Raw genomic sequence first — 24,368 nt, forward strand, 5'->3', positions numbered from 1 at the left:
AGCTAGGTGTAAAAAAAGAGGTGAAAGAGTTGGGAGAAGCCAATGAGTTAGCTCTTTTTAGAGCAGGAGAATCATCATCTTCAATACAAGGTTTAAGCAGATTAGTGATGTATTTGACTCCTTTGTATTTAGCATAAGTGGTGAGGTATAGATCGGGCTCATCTGCTTTAGGTTCTTTCAGAATATCATGCATAAGACCTCGGAAGATATTAAAGGCAATTTGTGCAATCACAATCTGCTTAGCCTGTCCACCTAGCCATGAGCAGATGAGGGATAGATGAAAGTCAACTGGTTTCTGTGGGAACAACAGATCCAAATGGTTGAGGATATACCATATTGCATGATCAAACCACATGATGCTTGATTCACAGGTAGCTTTGGGGTCAAGAAATCTGCAGGCACATTTCACATAGGGGTGGAAGATATTCCAGATAGACTCTATGTAGAAATCTGGGTTACTTTTCGCAAATTCCATGCTACCCTTAGTACGTATGTACAATCCAGCATTTGAGGGGAATTTGGAGTGGTCGATAAGATGAAGGTTAAAGGGGCTTTAATCAGTTCTCCCTTGTCCAAGAATTGCCCACCTTTAAGAATCTTGAGTTTACAGTCTTCCACTGTTGAGGTGGGAAGGTTGGCCAAGTATACCCAGGTTTCACTAAGAATAGGAGCTAGGAAGGCTTTGTTTGGTAGAACCCACAATTGATGGTCAACTCCAAGAGATTCAATTTCTATTTGTCTTATTGGTAAGACAGGAAAGACTTTTGAGATTTTAGGTACCATCTCAAGGAGGTTAACATCATTGAGAGAGCAAAGATTATTTTGAAACTCTTTTACTGCTTCTAGTGCTGCACTATCTTGACAGAAGATGCCACCAGTTGGAGGGATGGAGGGGGTATTTGGGGTGCAAATGAACGAAGGGTTAAGCCCACAGAGTTTTCTAAGGAAATTTGACAGCTCAGTTCCAGATGAGGAGAACAAGTCAAGCTCTTGCTGATATTGTGAAGCAAGGACAGGAAGTTGGGCAATATATTGGGATAGCAGATTAACACCTTCTAGGGGGTCTTTGTCCAATGAAGCCAGAATTTTTACCTAGTCATTAAATGAAAACATATGCAAGACAGAAAGTTTTTTGTCCGAAACAAGAGCTGAATCATAAATAAGCTGTGAAGCATCCAAATTGCTAATACATCTGAGGACCAAAGAGGAGGCCACAGAGAGGGGTTCCGCAGTAAGTTCCAATCCTTGAGATAAAGCAAGAGTCTACAAAAACAGTGAGGTCAGGTTTACTTTTTCTTGCCATAGTATGTGATACATAATTTGGCTTTCCTAGCTAGGAAAGGTCTAGTTCTAGCAGCTAGGGCATCCTTTGGTGTATGGTCTTTAAGGTAGAGTTTAATATGATCCAGAATCTTTGCATGATTCTGAGGGTTGTGATTAGTACTCATGCGAGCTTTCATTCTATAATGTGAGTAGTCCTGAAACAGAGGTGACATAAATTAGCAAAGTGTCCAAAATGTAAAGTCTTTTTGGTCTTGCAACCTTCAACCGGCAAAGTCTGAGACTATGGTAGCCGTGAGCAGGGAACCAGAAGAGAGTCTAAAAGGGGCCACCTAACACCAATCTACCAATGAAGGATTTAATGACTGTGGGTCCAATTTAGAGCTCCATTCCTATGATAATTTCCTAGGCCAGCATCCCGGTTTCCCCGAAGAGAAGAAACCTTATGTATAGGATGTGTGTGTAGCTGTTTAAATCTTAACTAATAAGACATAATTGAATTTTTACATTCAAAATACAGCTGGCCAAGGAATAATGAACTGATATGTACAAAAATAACTCAGTATTAGAATTATTTAGGTACAATGATTGTAGGAAAAGGTCCTATTTCAATAGGGTTGGTAGTAAAAAAACTTCCCCGTTCCTCAGTTGGTATTTCATCACAATAATGTTGCTTGCCAAAGAAAAGAAAACCCTCCAAGATAAGATAGAGTCCTCACCTACATCCATCCAAACAAGACAACAATTCATTTAGCCTTGGATGTGTTTTACAGGTATCAATGGACCATATCAGTTGTTATCCATGTCCATCTTACAGAATTTACTTACTTTAGACAAGCTTAGGTTATTAGATTTTTAAGCAGTCTTTACATATTCCTTCCAAAATTAGTGGTATAATCTACCTTCTAAGTTGAGTGGTGAAGTCCACCAAGAATCAAGAGGTTTCTTTAGAATTTTTTTTGAGAATTGTGAGGTTTACTTGTTAAGCCATAGCTTGGTAGCTATGCTTGAGCCCATAGGAGCAACCATATACTTACTAAGCAATAGAGTATCAAAAAAACTCCATTTTTACCAAGTGGAACCTCATTTCTCGAGCCAAATCTCGGTATTTATGCCAAGTTTGAGGGTACCAGCCATATACTTACCTTCAAACTTCCAAGATTTCTTCATAGCTTGGTAGTTATGCTTTATACTAATAGTAGCAACCATATTCTTACCAATCAGAAATAGAGTATCAAGTGGAACTTTATGTCATGAGCCAGAGGTCAGTTTTTTTACATCAAAGCTGAGAGTATATACTTACCTTCAAAACTTCCAGTTTTTCATTAAGTATTCAATACAATTCGGCAGTTTCCAGCCCTGTGTTTCTCCAAGATATCTTAAGGTTTCCATCGTCCTAGGTGCTAGATGGGTTAAGATAACCTTAATACCTTCTCCCCATATGAAATCATCAGGGAAGGTATTATGCCAAAGTCCAAGAGTTGCCATATTTCTTAAAATAGAAAAGCCAGACGTATCCTTGTCTGTGTCAGATAGAATTTTATCACCAAAACAAGCATAAGCTTTTAGAAACCCCAAGGTTTCATTCACATCTCGTGCGGTCACTAACCTTAGCTACATGCCATAGCTAAAATGCATTAGCTATATACTTACCCCCCTTTTATAAAAAAAAACAAAACTGTCATAATAATCAATATCTAATTCTCCTAAATGATTTTCTCATATTAAACTGATCATTTAATGTGGGGAAGTGCGAGGGGAGAAAAGCTAGAATATTGGTTAAGCTAGCAGACCGGCCACAGTAGGGATCCAAAGGTGGGAAAATAGGGATCCAAAGGGGGGGCCATTTGCAAAAGAGCCATGTGCAACAATGGGCTAAAAAGACCCTAAGGTTCAGCCCATTAAGACTTCCAAAATGCTAAGGTTCCAAAATTCAAAGGTTGTGTCCAAAGGTCAACCCTAGGGGAAATTGGATGCTTTGTGTGTGACCAAAAAAGTCTTTTCAAATCCCTACATAGTAGGGGGCGAGCCTTGGGAGTAGGGGATGAGAGAGAAAGTCACACACACACACACACAGGCTCCCTTCACACAAAGGGAATTAGGGACACATGTCAGCTCCCTAGCCCAGTCGATGCCCACAACGTGTGCCCAATTGCTATTGGATGGCCTTGGAGGTGGATCAATGAGAATTAGGCTAGAGTAAATCTAGTTTAACTAATTTAAAAACACTTAATAAAAGAACCAATGAAAATTAAGTCTCCTAGATGACTATTGGACAGTCTCCCAAGGGGTCCAATGAGCATTCAGCAGCCAAATGGCTTGCCTGATTCCTATTGTCCAGGAGGCAAAGGGGTCCAATGAGAATTTAATTGAATTATTAATTAACCTAAAGCTCTCACAAAAGGGGAAAGGGGGACACATGTTAGAAGGCTATCACTTATGCTGCTTAATTGTGATAGGCTAGCCCTGGGGAGGTCCAATGGGGAGCCTGCAAGAGCAAATAGCAAGAGGGCTCGCCCAAGAGAGAGAGGGGGCTGATTTTTGCAAGGCATTATCACACACACACTCACACAATCTCATGTGTGAAGAAAGAGAAAACTATCTCTTCCCAAGCTTTAATGGAGAGCTCATCACCTACTTCAAGCTTGTGAGATAGAAGCCTACATCTACACACTCTTGGAATGTGGATGCAAATCCAACCAAGAGCCAAGCTTCAATGCATGCTCATCTCCTCTACCAAGATAATTACTAAGCTAAGCTATGCTAATATGAGTGGTTATGTGAGGAGATGTACATCTTTCTCGTAAGATACTCCTTCTTCCTCTCAATCTACTCTCATACCCTGCTAGCTCTCACCATCTTCGAAGGTGTGTGAGGTCTTGGGTCTGAGAACGAGGATAATTAATTTTGTGTTTGCTAAGTGTTTTGCTTAGTGCATGAAGCTTTCATCTTCATTGCACTAGCTAATCTTGAAGGAACACAAAGAATTGTATTGTACAATGTCTCTCTTGATGGGAGAAACCATAATACAAAGCCTTTTGGAGGGGGGACCGGCTCCATACAAATCCGATCCTCAATTGTTGTCAATTGCTTAATTTCTCTCTCTTTTGAAAGTATTGTTGATGCTATCTAACTAGATGTTATGCTTTTTGTTGCTCTCTCCACCCAAGCACTCTTGTAATTCTCATTAGGAATCTATTCTAATGAAATGCCCACTATATGCATGCTAATTTCCGCTACACACAAGTTATTAGGCCATTAAATGTTACATTGGTATCAGAGCACAAGGTTTCTCTTTTCTTGCTCAAGAAGGGAGGTGCTCAAGCTAACTATAAATGGTTGGTATTATTACTTGCCTGTGAGTAAGTAGAATAGGGATTTTTCAGCCTTGCAGTGCACCTGCCTTTGTGCAGTTAACGGGGCATCACCGTCGAGAGCTATGGTCTTAATAGTGGAGTCCTACGGGGCTTGCCTACGGCTTAACCACTATTGAGCTATTAGAAGCTTGACAAGAGCCGGTGTTGTTTTGTTTTCGAACGACCCTCTCTTCTATTCCTTGCAATTAATGGTATTCGAGCAGCGGGTACAGTAGCTTGAGTGCGTTTTCTAAAGGGGTAAAGAGGAGTAGCAAGTAGGGCTTGAAGTGCCAAATTACACCTAAAAAGTTTACACCTAAAAGTTGTTAGAATGGCTGACAATAGTAAAGAGAGTGAAATTAATGTTGATAACTTTGATTTTGCTCATGAGCAAGCTACTAATGATGCTTCAATACTTGTTAACTGTCTTGTTTCTAGGCTTCAACAAGCCATGGGCAATCCATCTTTCCAAAGTGAAGTGCAACGGCAGGTCCGTGCTCACAGGATTCTCCAAGCTCATCACCATGACGAGAGAACACCTAGGAAGCCTCCTTGTGAGACTACCAAAAGAGGTCTCTCTCCGATTCGGGAAGAAGAAGAGAATCCGTACGAAGGGCTCAAGAATTTACTTCTTGATGATGCATCTCCTTCCCAAAGGAGAACTCAAGAGACTCCACAAAAGGAACGAGAAAGAAGTGAGTCTCCCGCCACCTCGGCGGAGATGGCTCCACGAAGACGGCGGGCTAAACGCTCTCCATCACCACCAAAGCGGAGAAGACCATCACACTCTTCTCCATGCCATAATTCAAAGAGGGATGATAAAAAGCAAGAGAAGAAAAAGGCGAGAAAGAGGACACCCTCTTCTCCATCTTCTTCATCCTCTTCCTCTTATGAAAGTGATGGTGAAGACAACGAAGATCAAGACAAGAAAAAGGCAAGAAAGAGGTCACCCTCTTCTCCACCTTCTTCAAATTCTTCACCTTCTGAAGAAAGTGATGGTGCAACCTTTGAACCATAAAAAAGAAGAGGCCATAGGAAATCCTATGCCGTATGGAAGAGGTCATCCAAGTTGAAGAAGTTCAAAGAGGGAGGGAAGAGCATCTCTTTCCTTACCTATGATGGCACCTTTGGTGCTACGGACAAAGTCTTGGCCTTTATCCAGCAATTTTTTGCGGCGTTTGGAGATGAGGGCTTCACGGAGTCCTCTAAGCTACGCCATGTAGCTATGCACTTTCAAAAGTCCGCCAGGCAATGGTGGTCTAGCCTTCGAGCCAACGGTGAAGCTCCACGAACATGGAAAGCTTTAAGAGCTTCCATTATGAAGCAGTTTTTGGCCACCGATGCCAAAGACAAAGTACTCACCGAATGGCAAAGCCTAAAGCTCTCTCCCTATGAATCCATCCACAAATGTGTAGACAAGTTTTGGGACCTACAACTCAAAGCCACTGTCTTCAAAAAGTTGGATTTTGGAGAGAAAAAGCAACAATTTTATGCGGGTTTAACCGAAGAAATGGCGGAATATGTCAACTCCCAAAGGCCACGTACCATATCGGCGGTAATACACTATAATATGGTGGCCTCTCGAATCAATTTCCAAACGGGGGCTAAAAGAAATAATAAGCCCACGGAAAACAAGAGTTCCAACGAGCCTAAGGGGAAGGACAATGTCCAAAAGTCTCCTAAGGGCAACCCCAACAAAGCTAAAGAGAAGGGAGTTTACAAAGGTAAAAACAAACTCTCTCTTGAAGAGCTTGAGCGTTATCGTAAGGATAACCAGTGTTTCAAGTGCGGCGAACAAGGGCATGCGTACCACGATTGTCCCCAAAAGAACAACCGTCAAGATCCTCCTAGAGCTTCCTTGGTTGAAATCCAAGAGGAGGAGACTCACCAAACTCACCACAAAGGATCTCCTCTATGCCATGCTTGGGGAAAGGTAAGAGGACATGATGCTTTTATTCTCTTTGACCCTGGTTCTACTCACAATTTTATATCTATAGAGTTGGCCACCAAGCTAGGCATACAAGCTTACGAGATGGGAGATGTCCTACCCACAGACAGTGCCTTCAAGGGGCAAGAAGCTTCAGTCACTCCCTTAATCGGGAAATTGAGGCTTCATGTCGAAGGCTATGTGGACAAAGAGGACTTCTTTATCTCTCCTCTCAAACATGAGGATGTAATCCTAGGGGCACCATGGTTTGACCGCTTGGCTGCCGATGTTAAATTTCCTGAAAGGAGAATCTCCTTTAAGTTCAGGGAAAAAGACATGTATATAGATGCTAAGGAAATGGGTAACACTATCCCCATTGTACATACACCAGCTTTCAACAAGTCAATAAAGAGCTCTATTTCCGTGTACATGATATTTGTTAAAGATTCTCAAAATGAACCTAATGCTTTAGAAAAAGAAAATAAAAGCAACCAAAAGGAATTAGAGTTATCCAATTTTCTCAAGGGGTTTCAAGATGTTTTTATTGACGACATCCCTTGTGAGCTACCTCCTAAACGAGGTAATGATGACCATGCAATTGAACTTCTTCCAGGAAGTTCACCGCCTAACAAACCTCCTTAGAGAGTTTCTCAAGCTCAACAAGAGGAGATTATGCGGCAAGTGCATGAGTTAGTTGAGAAGTGCAAAAGAAAGACGGCACATATCGTATGTGTGTCGACTATAGAGCACTAAATAGGATCACTATCAAAAATAGGTTTCCCGTTCCACGGGTAGAAGACCTATTTGATAAGCTACAAGGATCGACCTAAAAAGTGGCTATCATCAAATAAGGATAGTTGATCAAGACATTGTAAAGACCGCATTTCGCACCACATTTGGTCTTTATGAATACATTGTCATGCCTTTTGGCTTGACCAATGCACCAGCCACATTCAACCGCTTGATGGAGAAGCTGTTCAGGCCTCATCGAACCTTCACTGGAGTGTTCTTTGATGATATTATCATCTACTCTAATTCATTAGACGAACACAAGCAACACCTCCAGGTAATATTTCAAGTTTTAAGAGAGAATAAACTTTATGTTAATCGAAAGAAAAGTGAATTTTTCTTGCAAGAGATTCAGTATTTAGGTCACATTATCTCTCAAGATGGCATCCAAATGGATCCATCAAAGTTAGAGGAAATAAAAGGATGGCATAAACCAAGGAATCTTCATGAACTAAGAAGCTTTATAGGTATGTGTGCATACTATAGACGCTTCATAGAAAAGTTCTCACAAATTGCGGGACCATTACATGACCTAACAAAGAAAAGCGTTAGGTATACATGGTCTGCTAAGGAGAACAATGCTTTCGAAAAGCTTATCGCTCAACCTGTGCTTACACTATCGGATCTCTCAAAACCATTTGAGGTCCAATGTGATGCTTGTGGTGATTGCCTTGGAGCTGTTTTGCTCCAAGAAGGGCACGCCATAGGCTATGAGAGTCGAAGGCTCGACCCTGTTGAGCAAGCTCTAGGCATATACGAAAAGGAACTCCTTGCAGTTCTACATGCCTTAGACTCATGGAAGCACTATTTATTGGGGACTCCTTTCATTCTGCAACGGATCACCAAAGTCTTAAGTACTTCATGACGCAGACCAAGCTCTCCGACAAACAAATGAGGTGGGCAAATTTCCTTTCGCAATTTCATTTTCATATTGCTCACATTGCTGGCAAGCATAATCAAGTAGATGATGCACTCTCAAGACGGTCGAGAGTGAATGCGGTTTCCATAGCAACTCACAATGATCTATCTTTAATGATAGATGAGTACGCTATTGATCCCGATTTTAGAGATGTGATTTCAGCCCTTGCATTAGGGAAGAAAGAAGAACCATTTACTTTACAAGATGGTTATCTTCTCTATGGCAATAGACTATGCGTTACTAACTCACTACGTGAGAAAGTAATGTATGAATCTCATGCTCCACCATATGCGGGGCATAGAGGGATTCAGTCTACCTTAAAGGGAATTGAAACATATTTCTATTGGCCTACCATGAAAGTGAATATACAAGAGTATGTTTCTAAATGTGTGGTATGCCAAAAGACAAAATTTGATAGAGGGAAGCAACTTGGATTGCTTCAACCCTTGCCAATCCCTAATTCACCATGGGAGAGCATATCCATGGATTTTATCTTTGGATTGCCTAAGTCTATCCATGGGAATACAGGAATATGGACGATAGTAGACAGGTTCAGTAAACAAGCTCATTTTATACCTGTCAAAAAGACTATCAAAGCCCATCAAATGGCAACCCTCTTCATTTCACAAATTTTCAAGTACCATGGCTTGCCAATGTCCATAGTGTCGGATAGAGATCCTAGAATGACCAGTAATTTCTGGAAGGGTCTCTTTGAGAATTTAGGGACAAGGCTAAACTTCTCTTCGGCCTATCATCCACAAGCTGATGGCCAAAGTGAAATAGCTAACCTAACCATTCTCGATCTACTAAAAGCCTATGTAACGGAAGTAGATCAAAGATCCCAATGGGAGAAGTACTTACCCTTAGTGGAGTATGCTTACAATAACACTGTACATACTTCCACGGAAAATCACCTTTCGAGGTAATTGAGGGAAGATCAAAAAGTCCCTTACTACTTAAGGTACATGGGAAGATCTTCGCTGCAAATGAGTATAGCCGAGACCTATAAGAATATTTTCAAAAGATTAAGGATGCTATCTCTATCTCACAGCAAAGGCAAAAGGCTGCTGCTGACAAGCACAGAAGAGCCCAAACCTTTAAAGAAAATGATTGGGTCTTATTAAAGTTTCCCAAGGCTCGATTAAGGCACATGACGGGCAAGAATCCTATGGGCCACCAAAAGTACTATGCTAAACTAGCAAAAAGGTACTATGGTCCCTTCCAGATTCTTAGGCCAATCAATGAGATGGCCTATCAACTCAAGTTGCCCAATCATTGGCTCATACACAATGCTTTCCATGTGAGCCTATTAAAGCCTTACAAAGGAGAGCCACCTCAAGAACCAACTATTGAAGACCCACCGGAGATCGAGGACCAAGAAGAGGTGCTGCAGCCCGAGTCCATTCTCTGACATGAAGACAAGGTACTAAGAGGCGGTAAGACTATCTGACGATATCTTATTAAGTTTAAGAATTATCCTTTTGAAGATGCAAGATGGATGCAAGGCATACAATTAAAGGATAACCTAAACCTTGTCAATGCTTACAATGCTTCCCAAGAGTAAGCAAATGTACAAAATATTAAAAATGAACAAAGTTTTTTGTCTTATAAGACTCTCTTTTTCTTTATTGTGCACAAAAATGAAGTAGTATGCATGCTTAGATCAAGTTTGCGGAGACGACTTCTCCCAAACACCAAGTAGAGCTTGTCACTCTACTATGGAAGATTGATAGAACTAATGTGCAGACATGCTTGCGGCAGCCTCAGGCTCTCAAGCGCCAAATGGACAAGTCATCCATTGTGGAATGATGTCGTAGGGTAACATAGGGATCCTCTACCCGCTAAGAAAAGGACTCATGAATATGCTTTATCTTATCTACACCATAGTCGAGGACGACTATGATTTCAAGAGAGAGGTAATGTCATAATAGTCAATATCTAATTCTCCTAAATGATTTTCTCATATTAAACTGATCATTTAATGTGGGGAAGTGCCAGGGGAGAAAAAGCTAGAATATTGGTTAAGCTAGCAGACCGGCCACACAGTAGGGATCCAAAGGAGGGAAAATAGGGATCCAAAGGGGGGGGCCATCTGCAAAAGAGCCATGTGCAACAATGGGCTAAAAAGACCCTAAGGTTCAGTCCATTAAGACTTCCAAAATGCTAAGGTTCCAAAATTCAAAGGTTGTGTCCAAAGGTCAACCCTAGGGGAAATTGGATGCTTTGTGTGTGACCAAAAAATTCTTTTCAAATCCCTACATAGGAGGGGGCGAGCCTTGGGAGTAGGGGATGAGAGAGAAAGTCACACACACACACACAGGCTCCCTTTACACAAAGTGAATTAGGGACACATGTCACCTCCCTAGCCCAGTCCATGCCCACAAGGTGTGCCCAATTGCTATTGGATGGCCTTGGAGGTGGATCATTGAGAATTAGGCTAGAGTAAATCTAGTTTAACTAATTTGAACTTGAGAGGGTATGCACACCGCACCAAATTTGGTGTGAACTCAATGTGAACTACGTGTAAACTTATCCACAGCGGCGTGATGTATAAACTTTACACACATGCACCTTTCAACCAGTGCGCGATAGCTTAGCAGTTAGTCTCGATTTCAAGGGGGTAGAGCGAACGAGTTTAAACCCGGATCCGAAAATGGAAGAATCTTTTGCATTCCCTAGGCAATCCAACGGTCACGATCAACTGACAATCGTGAGCCATTGATCCCAACTCCCGAAAGGAGGTGTCAAATTAGTCTCGTCTATATATGGCACGGGCGAAAGTTGAGGGATCTACGATGGATATTCAACCACCATTGATCCCATCTCCGCAGGGCAAAAAGAATAGGCTCCCCATCGTCGCATCGCAACTCGATCTCACCACCTCTCGCTTAACACTCGCACTCCCTTTTCGACCCACCTATCATACTTGATTACTTCGTTAGCGTAGTGTCCATTTTCCCCTCCTTGGCCCCTCAACAGCCCACGTGGCTCCAACTAATCTCGCTCAAAAGCTAAAAACGTGGGCCTGTAAAGCTCTAAAAAAAATGTGGCCTAGCTAAAAACATCGACTTTTGTAGTCGTTTTCTCTCTCTCTCTCTCTCTCTCTCTCTCTCTCTCTCTCCTGCGTTGACAGAAAATCCGTCTCTCTACGACGTTTACTTCGTTAGCGTAGTGTTCATTTTCCTCTCCTTGGCCCCTCAACAGCCGACGTGGCTCCAACTAATCTCGCTCAAAAGCTAAAAACGTGGGCCTGTAAAGCTCTAAAAAAAACGTGGCCTAGCTACAAACAACGGCTTTTGTAGTCGTTTTCTCCCCCCCCCCCTCTCTCTCTCTCTCTCTCTCTCTCTCTCTCCCCCCCCCTGCATTGACAGAAAATCCGTCTCTCTACGACGTTAAAATACTCTCCTTCTTCTTCTTCTTCTCTCTCCCTCTCCATCTCTCCGTTGACAGAAATCTCGACCTATCAACGGCCGTGATGATATCAAAGTTGTGGCGACTATTTCTTTCGGTAATGATGTTGCCGTAGGTACCATGATTGTTGATGCCATCGACAATGTTGGTCCAGAATCATCATCGTCCTTTGAGACGACAATCACAGTCGAAGAAGGAATGGAGATCGACAGGGGGTATATCTCCCCTCAATTCGTGACTAACCAGGAAAAGCTCATTGTGGAATTTGATAATGCAAGAATCCTTGTCACTGATTAGAAATTAGCCACCATCAAAGACATTCTATCAGTTCTAGAGAAAGTTTCACAGCTGAATGCTCCTTTGGTGATTGTTGCTGAGGATGTATTAGGAGAAGCTTTAGCAACTCTGGTGGTGAATAAGATGAGAGGAATCGTGAAAGTGGCTGCTCTCAAAGCACCAGGATTTGGTGAGAGACGGAAAGCCTTACTGCAGGACATTGCCATCGTCACTGGTACTGAGTTCATAGCCAGTGATCTTGGCTTGAAGCCTGAAAGTGTTACTATTGAGCAGTTGGGGATTTCCCGGAAGGTGACAATGACCAACAACTCAACGACCATTATCGCCGATGCAGCCACCAAGGATGAAATCCAAGCTCGCATTGCTCAAATCAAGAAATAACTTGCAGAAACTGACTCTGTATATGACCAAGAAAAGTTGTCAGAGAGAGTAGCAAAGCTCTCTGGTGGGGTTGTTGTCATTAAGGTGGGAGCAGCCCCTGGCCTATATCTCACACGGGCATGGGAGGAGATGGGATCTACGGTCGGATGATTGAGGACTGTAGATCCCAGGCTTCCGTGGACAATATAAACTCGGGAAAAATGTAAACTCGGGTACCCGAGTTTACTTCGTCCCTCCCCCCCCCCGCCCCACGGGATTGAACCCACAACCTAGGGTTTGAGGGCCATGTGGCCTATCCACCACGCCCGCGCACGTCACTGTAATGTACATGTTTCCATGGAGTTTTGACATGCAAAAGTATCGGAGCGAGCAAAAGTAAACTCGGGTATTTTTGTAAACTCGGGTACCCGAGTTTACAAAAATACCCGAGTTTACAAAAATACCCGAGTTTACTTTTGCGACAAGATCTACGGTGTGCGCCTAATGTCGGGGACCAAAAGTGATGGGAGCCTTTGATCCCATCTCCTATGCCCGTGTTAGATATAGCTGAGGGGAACAGCCCCACAGAGGCTGAGCTGGAAGATAAGAAACTCAAAATTGAAGATGCAAAGAATGCTACTTTTGTTGCAATTGAAGAGGGCATATATTGTTCCGGGTGGAGGGGCAGCCTTTGTTCACCTTTCTGCCTTGGTCCTTGGTATCAAGATCCTGAAGAGAAGCTCGGTGCTAATATTGTACAAAAGGCTCTACCAGCTCCCGCTTTTGATTGCAGATAACGCAGGGACTGAAGGTGCTGTTGTTATTGAGAAGCTTCTTTACAATGCTATGACTGACAAGTATGAGAACTTATTGGAGGCTGGTGTCATTGATCCTGCAAAGGTGACCAGATGTGCATTACAAAAATCTGGCTTCTCGTCCTCCCACGTGGCACATGACCGTTCCTTTGCTCATCTTTTTTATCGACGTCTCGCTTTCACGCAGTAATTTTAGAGCAGCGGCACATAGCGTAGCGAAGGGCTCTCTCCAGATGCAATCACCTGCGCATGCATCTTTTTTTATCGATGCCTTGCTTTTCACGCAGTGACTTCAGAGCATCGTGGACTCTTGGAATGCACTGATTGCAGCAGTGTAGAAAACTCTACTCCAACTGCAATCACCTGTGCAGCATGGTGAAGGCATGTGGCTCTACACATGCATCTTGAAGGCACGTGGTTCTACGCAAGGTGCTGATATGGGCACGGAAATTCATTATTATATTGTTATTCAGAGGCTGTTGAAAAAAGAAGCCGTGCTTGGCTTTGTCTTCGTCGATATGTGTGCAACTCAGCAGATGCAAAGTGAGGGTCTCTCTCTAGATGCAATCACCTATGCAGGATGCTGAAGGCATGTCACTCTACGCATGCATCTTGAAGGTGCTGGCAGGGCACAGAAATTCACAATTATATTGCTAATCAGAGGCTGTTGAAAATAGAAGTCATGCTTGGCACTGTCTTGGTCGATATGTATGTCAAATGTGGTGCGCTTGAGAAAGCACAAAAAGTGCTTGAGAAGCTTCCTATTGAGAACGTCGCCTCTTGGACTGCATTGTTTGCAGGATGTACTCAACGAGAGCAGGGCTAGAAAGCTCTGAGCTATTTTCAGCAGATGCGAAGCGAGGGCCTCTCTCCGGGTGCAATCACCTACACATGCCTCTTGAAGGCATGTGCCTCTACTCAAGATGCTGATGTTGGCAGAAAACTTCACAATCAGTCGAAGACTCTTGAAAAAAGATGTTGTGCTTATTACTGCCTTGGCCAATATGTATGTCAAATGTGATGCGCTTGAGAAAGCACTAAGTGCTTGAGGAGCTCCCTGTCCGGAATGCCACCACTTCCAATGAACGCAATGATTCCAGAATGTGCACAACGAGAGCATGGCGAGCGTCCATGTGACTGTCCTCTTTTTTAACGTTTATCAGCTATGTGGGCAATCTCTTGGTCGATATGTATGCCAAATGTGGTGCGCTTGAGAGAGCACAAAAATTGCTTCAGGAGCTTCCTATCTGGAATGTCATCATTGATTGCGGGATGTCGCGATAAGAGCAGGGCCAAAAAGCTCTTGGATGTCTTCATTGGATGCAAAGCGAGGGGCTCTCTCAAGATGCAATCACATAAGCGTGCATCTTTACTGCATGTGGTTATACGCAAGATGTTGATATGGGCTTAAAAATTAACTCTGAAATTGTTAGTCAGGGGCTGTTGAAAAAGATTTCCGTGCTTGGCAATGCCTTGGTCAATATGTATGCCAAATGTGCTACGGGAAAGCTGTAGGTTTTTTTCAGCGGACGCAAAGCAAGTATATCTCTCCAAATTCATTCAAGGCATGTGGCTTTGCGCAAGTGCTCGAGGAGCTTCGTGTCCTGAGTGTCGACTCTGAGAATGTGCTGATTGCATGATTTTCTCCACAAGGGCAGGGCCAGCAAGCTCTATTTTGTTTTCAACAGATGCGAAGCGAGGGCCTCTCTCCAGATGCAATCCAGTACACATGCATGAAGGCATGTAGCTCCACGCAAGAGGCTGATATGGGCAAAAAAAGTGCTTGAGGAGTTTCGTTTCCGGAATGTTGCCTCTTGAAATGGATTGATTACAGGTTGTGCAAAACAGATCGCAAGAAGGGTCTCTATCCAGACGCAATCAACTACGCCTACACAGGAATCTAGAAGGCATGCGGGTCAGCAGATGCAATGACATACACAGCCATATATATTAGAATTCATGATATAATCGCTAGTCAACGTTTGTTGGGAGTACGATTTCATGCTTGGTGGTGGTTTGATCGATATGTATACAAAATGTGGTGCTCTCACAACAGCACAAAATCTTCTTGAAGGGTATCCTCCCAGGGATGTCGTCTCTTGCAGCGGGTTAAGTGTAGGAGATGCCCAACATCGTTGATACAAGCAAGTCCATTGGCGATAGACATTCAATCGCACGGTGAGTAAACAGTATTATTTTCTGATTTTTGACACTCAGAATGCAGTTAATGAACACACTGAAAATTGCACGCTACCGTGGGAATGGCACGTTCCCTCGTATTATAAAATTTGGGGAGGACTCTGCAAACTCCCCCATGCAATGAGACTTTGCATGTTTCCTTTTTTTTTTAACATAAAAATGGAACAACAAACAATTAATAACATTGTATGATCATGAACATTGAGCTTGACAAAACTCTTAACACTTCTTGTGGTTTTTGGCGAGGTATCCCTCTGAAGCACTACGATTGGCAACCAATTTATGCAGAGCTACACGACTAAACCACGACGATCGGTATCCCAAACAATCTCAGATAAAAAAACCTAACACTCTTTCATGAAATCTCTCTCTCTTCTCTCTCTCTCCCTCTCTCTCTCTCTCTCTCTCTCTCTCTCTCTCTCTCTCTCTCTCTCTCTCTCTCTCTCTCTCTTACTCTCTCAGTTTCCAATATTTTGTTCGATCTCAATTCGATGGAACATAGCTAAGAGCCCCGTCCCACTTGGCTTCTACAGCGGCTCAAGGCGCTACAAGTACTCGAAGAAGCCGTCTCGCTCAGCACTTGCAGCTCTTACAGGGTCACGACTAAGGTGTTGTAACCGCTCCAAAAAGCAGCTCAGAACCGATTTTTTATAGCGCATCATCTGCGCATGGGATTGCCGACGGGGTACTGCAGGTCAAAAGGGAAGCGTGCGCTGATTTGGAGCCAGAAATAGAGGCGATGACCCTTTGAACCGGGAAAAGAAGGTAAATTTTCACGAGTTCAATAATCTCGTGTTGCATTGTGTGACTAGCAAATGCACCTACAGAGCATGACGATGCCTGCCGTTGCAGCCCCCAGAAGAGCTAGGTGGGACGAGGCTCTAACGAAGCAATCTAGTTGAAAGGGTAGTAAGAGCGCCTTCCCATAATCCCTCTAAAGATGCCGTTTGGGTGGTTGGCCTACCGAGCTGGAAGGCCCTCTTGAGTCAGCGTAGCCGTCCCATACCACCCATTTTACCGGCTGCAGCCAACGCTAGCTCCATCAAGCCCCCTTTCCGCACCTCCTGCATGCTCATCAGCCTCCTTTGCCCATCTATCTTGTCCTCGTTCTCTCCCACTCTCCCAATAGTCCTAGCAGGTTTTTAATGAGTAAGGATGTGCAGATGATGGCAATGGAGAGAAGCAGTCGCTTGCATTGCAACATCCCAAGCGGCATGGCAATGCCATTTTTACGAAAAGGTTGAGAGGAAGAAATGGAGATATGTATAGGTGCTGCCATTTCCAGGGCTTGTCGCTCGGTGAGTTGGCTTTGTGCACTGGCAGTTGCCGGTTTCGGAGGCGGAAGGCCCTTCTGGAGGGTGGTTCAACCACCCCCCAAACGAGGGGTACTTTTCGTTTCAGCTGGGGTTGCAGCAACCCTACGGGCATGGCTTTTTAATTGGGAGGCGCTCTCAAAGGCCCTTTTAGAGGGTCTATGAGAAGGCTGTCTAAGCGCATAACTATAAAAGCCCCCCCCCCCCCCCCAAAAAAAAAAAAAAAAAAAAAAAACCCTCGCATGACTCCGACCCCGTGCCATATATAGAGGACGAGGTGGGGCTCTGGAGTCGGACATTCAAACTTCATAGTTCAAAAACCTACTGCTAGTTTTGAACTTATTATTGGTGAGGAATCTAGAACGCTGATTGGAGTAAAAGGGCACGTCACACGTGTAGACTCTTTACAGAGAATATTCCCAAAGGCATTCCAACAGACAGGGGCGCCGGCTTGCAGCCTCGCTAGTGATAGCGCCTCGTTGCCTCTGTCTCTCTCTCTCTCTGCGCGCGCGCGCATAATCAGCGGGCTTTTCCCCATCATCGCTGAGCTCATGCTGCTGCACTTTCCCAACTTGGAGGTTGGGCACTGTGCAGAAGAGCAGACGTTCGAGAGGCTTCTCTCTCTCTCTCTCTCTCTCTCTCTCTCTCTCTCCACGCAGCCAGGTCCCTCGTCCCGCCTCGGCCGACAGGCAGGATGCTGGAAGGCAAGGCCGTCCTTGGGGAAGCGGACATGTCGTTGCGGATGCAGCAGCATGCCATGCGTTGTGCGTCTCATGCCCTGGACCTCCACGATGTCGAAGACTACCGACAGATCGCCCGCGTTATCAAACAGGTTGTTCCCCCTCGGGCCCTGATCTTGTCGTTTAGAGGTTTTCCTGCTTTTATACTTGACGCACATGCAAGTCTTAGCTTTCATGTCGAAAATGTGCATGTAAGCTGCTCTTATCCTGGTCTCAAGGAAGTAATGATGAGCACAAACTGTGTGCGTGAATGTGCGTAAATGCATTCTGTGTGTTTATGTGTGCGCCATATAAGCTCTCACAGACAGTGTGGGTTTCTCCCTTGAAGTTGCATCTTACTACTGAACAAGCTGATAAATTAAGAGTATGCGGGGTGCTTTAGGAGTTCGATGAGTGCTACGGTGGTGGCTGGCAATGCGTTGTGGGTACAAGCTATGGTTGTTTCGTCACACATTTGCATGGGAACTTCATCTACTTCTCGCTCGGGAAGCTGGCCTTTCTGTTGTTCAAGGGAGCGATGCCTGCTCCACCGTTCTCCTGAGAAAAGCATTCCGAAGCGTGCACATAGTGTACTTTATTGATGATGTGCTCTTGTACATACAAATGGATGGAGCCTCTCAAAAATTATGCCATGTACAAGGAGGAGCGAGCTCCATTGTAGTAGGATTAGGAAGGGGATATTGGTATGTGACAATGTCCCTTTGATTTTTTAAAGCTGTATGATGTGTTGAAGTGGAAATCATGCTCTGCGTGAACCACACGTCGTCCGCGGCAAGTGTATTGATCCCACTGCCTGATACCAAGATTTATGGGTCTTTTCAGACCCATCCCTGTTTTTGATCCAAACCCTCTTGGCATTATTGTTTAGCAAGCTGTTGTGTGGGTTTTGCTGTGGTCAAAAGCACTATCATTTTGTTCATGGTTTGGTCCCTCTAAACATGCGCAGTTCGACAATACCGACAACTTGATTATTGGCTTGAAGTATCCTGCTCTTTTGTTTGTTTCTCAAGAAGAGCTTGTGTTATTTCAACTAGCCTCTTGTATCCGTCGTAGTTGAGTGGGCTGAAAATATGCTGTGGGTGCCCTTCCCGATTGAGATAAGTCTTTTTCTGAGCCTCATCACAAGTGCTGAATGGACCTTGTGCAGAATTTGTGCATAATAGGTGTCTATGGTTTGGCCTAGCTTTGTGTTTTGTGGTCTTTAACGGTTTCAGCAGTTATCAAAGGTTTATGGTTCTTTTTCCATGAACTATTGTTGACAAAAGCAAGCTGGCTGCCTGGCTATCAACAAAGAAAAAGATGGCAATATGTTCTATCCATTCCCTTTGACTCTTAGAACCTGTGTTCGGGAATTAAAGTGTTTCTCAACCTAGCCTTGAGCTGGTTAGAAATCCAACAACTACTATCATTTTTTTTGGGAAACTCGTTTTTCGTAACCATACACAATTCATCTTCCTCTGTGCTCTCTCAAAGAGGAAATGGTATTAATACTCTCACAATTTTCACTTTCTTAAGTTCTACACGGAACGATTCTTTTTTCTCTTGCCCCTAACTGGCATTATTGAAATATCAAGCAGCCAAATGTTTCCGCTGGTTGAGAGGAGTGCTCAGGAGGAGGAGACTTTGCTTTGAATTGGAGCAGGAAAGTGTAAATATTTACTTTGCTTTGAATTAGAGACTGTGGTTTGAATTGGAGCAGGAAAGTGTAATTATGTGAAATATTTAATTTATTTTGCAAATGCTCCTTTTGGGAACTGCCTTTGAGAGATTTGTGTATTTTTTTTCCTCGGACAGCGCCCAGCGCATAATTTGCGAACCCCATATTATGTAAAGGCATCGACCTTTGGATAGAGATTGGATGGCTTAAAAACAAGCCAAGGGAACACACACACTATTCACATTTCAAGTAGTCAAAATGTAGTTTGGGTGGATTCCAAGTGCCCTTGGTCAATCCTTCGGGATTTGGCTTCTAGTGTAGATGAAGGTAGTGAACTCTGGACTTTTCACGTAAAATCTGTGTCGATAAACCTTCAAATCATTGATCCTTGTTAATGAAATGTGCGAAGCCAGTCGAGATGAAAGAATCCATGACACAATGGAAACCTTTATATCCTAGTTAGAAAGCATCTAAAGCTGAAATGCAAACATATTTGAGAATAGGGTTCTTGCCTATAATGCTTATCACATCAGCAACCAAAAGATCAATGTTTGCATCAATCTGCAAGGAAAACTCCTATAAATACTTGTGAGTTAAGTGGATCAATGCAGTATTGTTCAAACCAATCCGTCAAGGTCGGCGGTCAGGGGGCTGCTGATCCTGGCCGCCTATCTCAAATCAGCATGTGTAATCTGCATGATATCAACCAATCAAGGCCTCCCCAATCAGCATGCGGAATGTCAGCTGCTTTTGACACATCAGCGAGTGGAATATCAGCGCACAGAATTCTCCACTGTACTGCAATGAAACTCAGCAGTCAGGATCCGCGTGCTCTGCAGGCCACTGAGTTGTGGTTGCTTTCAGCTCTAAAGGAGGAAAAGTTTCGCGGAAGGGCTGGTGACTGACTGTCTTGTGAAGGATCCATCTTGCGACGAGCCTTTCTTTACAATGGAAGAAGTAGACAATGAGGTTCACAATCGTGCAGGTTTGTTGAAGGCTTCATCTGCAGCTAAGTCTCAGAATGATGAAGTGGCCCCCTGACCGCCGACCTGACGTACTTGTCATTGTTTCAGAGGCCTCCACGTGAACCCTAGCCTGCTCTGATCAGTGCACTCAGTTTTCACTGCTGGCCCCCTTTTTCCCGACACTTGACGGCTGGGAATGGTCCATCAGTGACCATTCCCTCGTGATCACTGCTTTCGCCATGGTACTCGGCTCCCCGCCGGTCGCTATGCGGTCGTAGTGACAGTACACCAACACTTTGTCAAGCTAGTTGACTATGAAAGGTGGTTGCTACGGGTTACGAAGGAAACTCAGTCCAAAGCAACACTTTTTTGACATGAAAAAAAAGTGGGACAAGAAGGGAAGCATATTGGAACAAGGATGCAAGAACGGATAGAAGATAGGGATAGTGGTCGAGGTGGACATTAAAATTCTTGCTCAATTGTAAAATCTCATCATAGTTGTAATGGGAGAATGTGTAGGACTACTCAGACTTGATAGGAGTTTCAGCTTGTGTCAATTGTAAAATCTCACCGTGTTTTGTAATGTGAGAATGTATACAACTACTCTGACTCAAAAGGAGTTTCAACTTGTATTAGATACATTACTGATGAGCCTAGGTGAGAGTTCAATCAATTAGTATAGTAGAGCTCACAATAATCTCTTTAGAGCACTATGGATAAATGTTATAACGCTCGGATTTTGTTTCGTTGCATTTTGAACTTGTTTTCTCATCGAAACACCCGATTTAATTAGTAGATATGTAGTCAAGATTGTCTGCTTGTTAATTTTTGATCAGTTGTTTTGGTTCATTAACTCACTAGTCACTGTGAATAGCCCAGTTTGTTGTGCTTGACAAGCCAACGTAGTTTGCATGCCCCAATCGGGTTGACTCGTGTATTGACATTGTTATTTTAGTGCTCAATCTTGATCTTTTGTTTTTTGTTTGTTAACCCATTAGTCATTGTGGATAGCCCTTTTCATTGTGCCTCAAAAACCAATTTAGTCCCCGTGCCCCAATTGGGTAGACTCCATGTGTATTGACAATGTTATGTCAGTGTTTGAACATGTAGGCTGCACCATTGTCGGGGATAGACTCTTGAGCTTAAATTGAGTGATCTATTCTCAACTTAGACTCTCTACATTATTTAATGTACCATTCCCATTAACATGTATGAAATTGGAGTTTTGATGCTCCATGGAAAATAGGAGAGATGGTGCTTGCTAGTTCTCTAATTTGAGAGATTTTGAGTGTTCGCTAGTGGTTTTCAATTGCAAAACCCATGTCCACTGAATTGTCATTCGTGTGCTTTTAAATTGTCATTACGGCTCCGTGTCCACTAAATCATTTTACACTATTTTTGTTCTTTTAATTTCTTTTATTTGTATTCATCTAGGAGTAGGTTAAGCTGACCAAAATACATTCCTTGATTGTTGCAAAGTGCCATAAAAATTTTGAGATGACCACAACTTCAGGTGAAAAAGTATAACTTGGTAAAATTATAAAACTTACTATTAATTGGTGAATTTTTTTGTTTGAAAATCTTGAAAAGGGCTTCATTAGGAATTAGTGAAGAAATTTGTAAAATCTTGTTGGAATTCAAGAATGTACATGAATTGCGATCCATCGATTTTCACAATTTTAGATGAAGCTTATATAGTTGGCAATACATCCTTTGTAGGTCCCACAACCATAATTTTATGAAATTTGAACCACATTTGGGGCATTCAAAAGGTCAAAGACCATTGAAACTTTGCAAAAACACGAAAATTGGAAAAGGAATATGTTCGTTGTTCTGATGTTTTTCATAAGTTGGGTCAAGGAACATCAAATTTAGTATTTCATAGCTTAAACACAAGTCAAGAATTTTAAGAATACATTTTGCATCAAAAACCTACCATTGCACTGTAGAGAACAATTCTGATAAATTTCGCTCTCAAATGGGGCTGTACATGGATCAATGTTCGGGGTGCATCACATATGTCAGTGAGATTTATAACCCATAGCATAAGCATTGCAACCTTGAAAGCATACTCAATATTGAGCAAATCTGGATGAAAAACAAGCTAGAAACAAGGCCGTAGGCTCCAAAAACATTCAATGTAAATCAAAGCATGGAATTCAAGAGGGTGGTAAAACTAGTTTTAAAAACATGGCCTGCATTTGCATGTCATTGAGCACAGTATTGACATCCCTCTCCAAGTCAATAGTGCCCTCTTTCACAGTTACATGAGATCTAGAAGCATGCAAAATGCATGCAGAGTCTTCAAGAGTGTGCGCAAGCAGGATGTCATCTTATGGACAACCTTGATCACAGGATACACTCAACTCGGGCTTTGTGAAGAGGCTTTTGCATCATTCAACCGAATGTATGCGGAGGGCGAGTCTCCAAACCATGTTACATATGCATGTGCATGAATTGGGATCCATCATTTTCCACCAAATGACATGAAACATTACCATCTCATAGCTATAGCGTAAATGGAGGAATTCCAAAGGTTGAGCTAGATTTCTTGAGCAAACCAAAAACCAAGCAAAATCTACAAATCAAGCATTAGAAGCGTAAGTAGGCCTACCTAATCTATCAATAATTTGTAAACAAGAAAGTCATACGACGAACTTTATTACATTGGTAGAGGCACTTTCCTCGTAACAAAATTCTCACTACAAAAAGGTGAAACAAGAATCAATGTAAATATTTTGCATTGTATTAAACCGTGTGCTTATCCACATGCGGCGGACCCTCTTCTAAATTGATAAACCCTACCTCGACACAAATAGTGATGCTCAATTACAGTGTTTGTGAGAGCCCAAATAAAGCGATCAAGGCACCGACATGCTCATGCTCCCAAAGAGCATATTGTTTCTCAAGAATGATTTCCATTAATCACAAGTTGAAGCCAATGAGCAATCTTTTTATTAAAAAAAAAAAATGATATCTCCACTCCTAGCACATAACAAAAATTGTGTTCTAGGAAGCTGGAAGCTGCCTACCTACAAGTTAGATCGCTTAGCCTAAAATATGTCCAAACATAAACAATGCAATGCTAGTGAAGGAAAAATAAAACCATCCGTTGCTTCATAGAAGCTTTAATTGGGCCTTAAGTGAATGTCCACTAGATCCTTTGACTAAATAATTCGTCTTCAACTCTCACGATGCTCATGAAAATGCTCTTGTATCAACCGAACCTCTTGGAAGGTGAATTACAAAATTGCTCCACTCAAGTTGGCAAACAGTTCCATTGCACTGCTTCGACACTAGCAATTTTTATTTATTTATTATTTTTTTTTTTGGGGGGGGGGGGGAATTGACGGTCGGGCTTCAAGGGCAGGATCTCGAGGCGCACTAAACCTGGCCAGTGCAAAAAACGAGGCGGCGTAGGGACCTTCATCGATAGATCTCCCCCTCTACACTCGACCTTGACAAGGCACACATAGAGAGCCTACCATGTCATACAACGCGCCTCACAAGAAAGTTCAGGATGAAAAGCCATCACATGAAATCAAAATAAAAAAACAACTCAAGAATTGTGAGCCGTGTAAAAGGTAAAACTACTCTTGCTTGGTGGGCATTGCTATAGAACATCTATTAAACATAAGAGAACATACGCACATTGAAATCAAGCATCTAGCAAGTCGATTGTGCAGTTTAATTTTTAAAAATTCGTCAATGCACTTTATACTTGTTTACTTTAGTAATAATCATGTATGGGTGTCGTCAAATTGTGTAAGCCGGAGGACGATGTTTGTGCCAAGCTACAAAAAAGAATTGTGAATAGTTAAAAACATACGTGCACATCATGCAAAGGTGTCATATAAAAGTATGTTGGAGAGTTGGCACTATGGTCACTCCAAAAATTATAAGAAATGGAAATCATGCCCTGCCTCGTAGGATTTATGTGTTGGACCAAGCAAACCCATAGGCATGGGGAGTTGGATGCAACTAACGAACCTTGCAGTGTTGTTGTGTTGGAATAGTGGTTGTTTGATTAGAAGCGTCCACTATTGTGAATATATGTTCATTCTATCACACAAAAAATAGGAGTTAAGAAAAATACAAAAGATGCATAATTAGATTAAACTTAAGGAGAAGCGCAACTAACTTTATGTTGTATGTCATACACGATGTAGGGTTTATTGTAGTGATGAGCTCTTAGTTCGAAAGCCCCACCGGAAGCTAGTGAAGCATACTGTTTAAATAAAAAAATCAAACCATTTTGTATTGTACTAAAACCTACCAAGTTGAGGAGGATGTGATAGTGGGGCAGACATGAGATGGTGTTCCAAGCTGGTGTACTGGT

At 42.8% G+C, this 24,368-nt stretch overlaps 1 protein-coding gene and 1 pseudogene across 1 annotated transcript; both read left to right on the forward strand.

Moving 5' to 3' along the window:
• The first annotated feature begins 11,767 nt into the window (after positions 1-11,767).
• On the forward strand, positions 11,768-13,345 carry LOC147445383 (ruBisCO large subunit-binding protein subunit alpha-like; annotated as a pseudogene).
• A 3,793-nt stretch (positions 13,346-17,138) lies between these two features.
• Positions 17,139-18,326, forward strand: LOC147445384 (uncharacterized). The gene is made up of 2 exons (XM_086524896.1): positions 17,139-17,499; positions 17,790-18,326. The coding sequence occupies exons 1-2, from the start codon at positions 17,362-17,364 to the stop codon at positions 17,946-17,948; spliced, it is 297 nt and encodes a 98-aa protein (XP_086381022.1). The 5' UTR covers positions 17,139-17,361; the 3' UTR covers positions 17,949-18,326.
• Positions 18,327-24,368: the final 6,042 nt, after the last annotated feature.

Source organism: Adiantum capillus-veneris, chromosome 12, assembly GCF_014529385.1.
Source record: "Adiantum capillus-veneris isolate H3 chromosome 12, ASM1452938v2, whole genome shotgun sequence".
Classification (NCBI taxonomy): domain Eukaryota; kingdom Viridiplantae; phylum Streptophyta; class Polypodiopsida; order Polypodiales; family Pteridaceae; genus Adiantum; species Adiantum capillus-veneris.

Excerpts from the sequence above, each read along its gene's own strand:
- LOC147445384 (XM_086524896.1), top strand. The coding sequence starts at position 17,362 with ATGCTGGAAGGCAAGGCCGTCCTTGGGGAAGCGGACATGTCGTTGCGG. Across the intron at positions 17,500-17,789 it reads TCGCCCGCGTTATCAAACAG|GAGTTCGATGAGTGCTACGG; the intron begins GTTGTTCCCCCT and ends GGGGTGCTTTAG.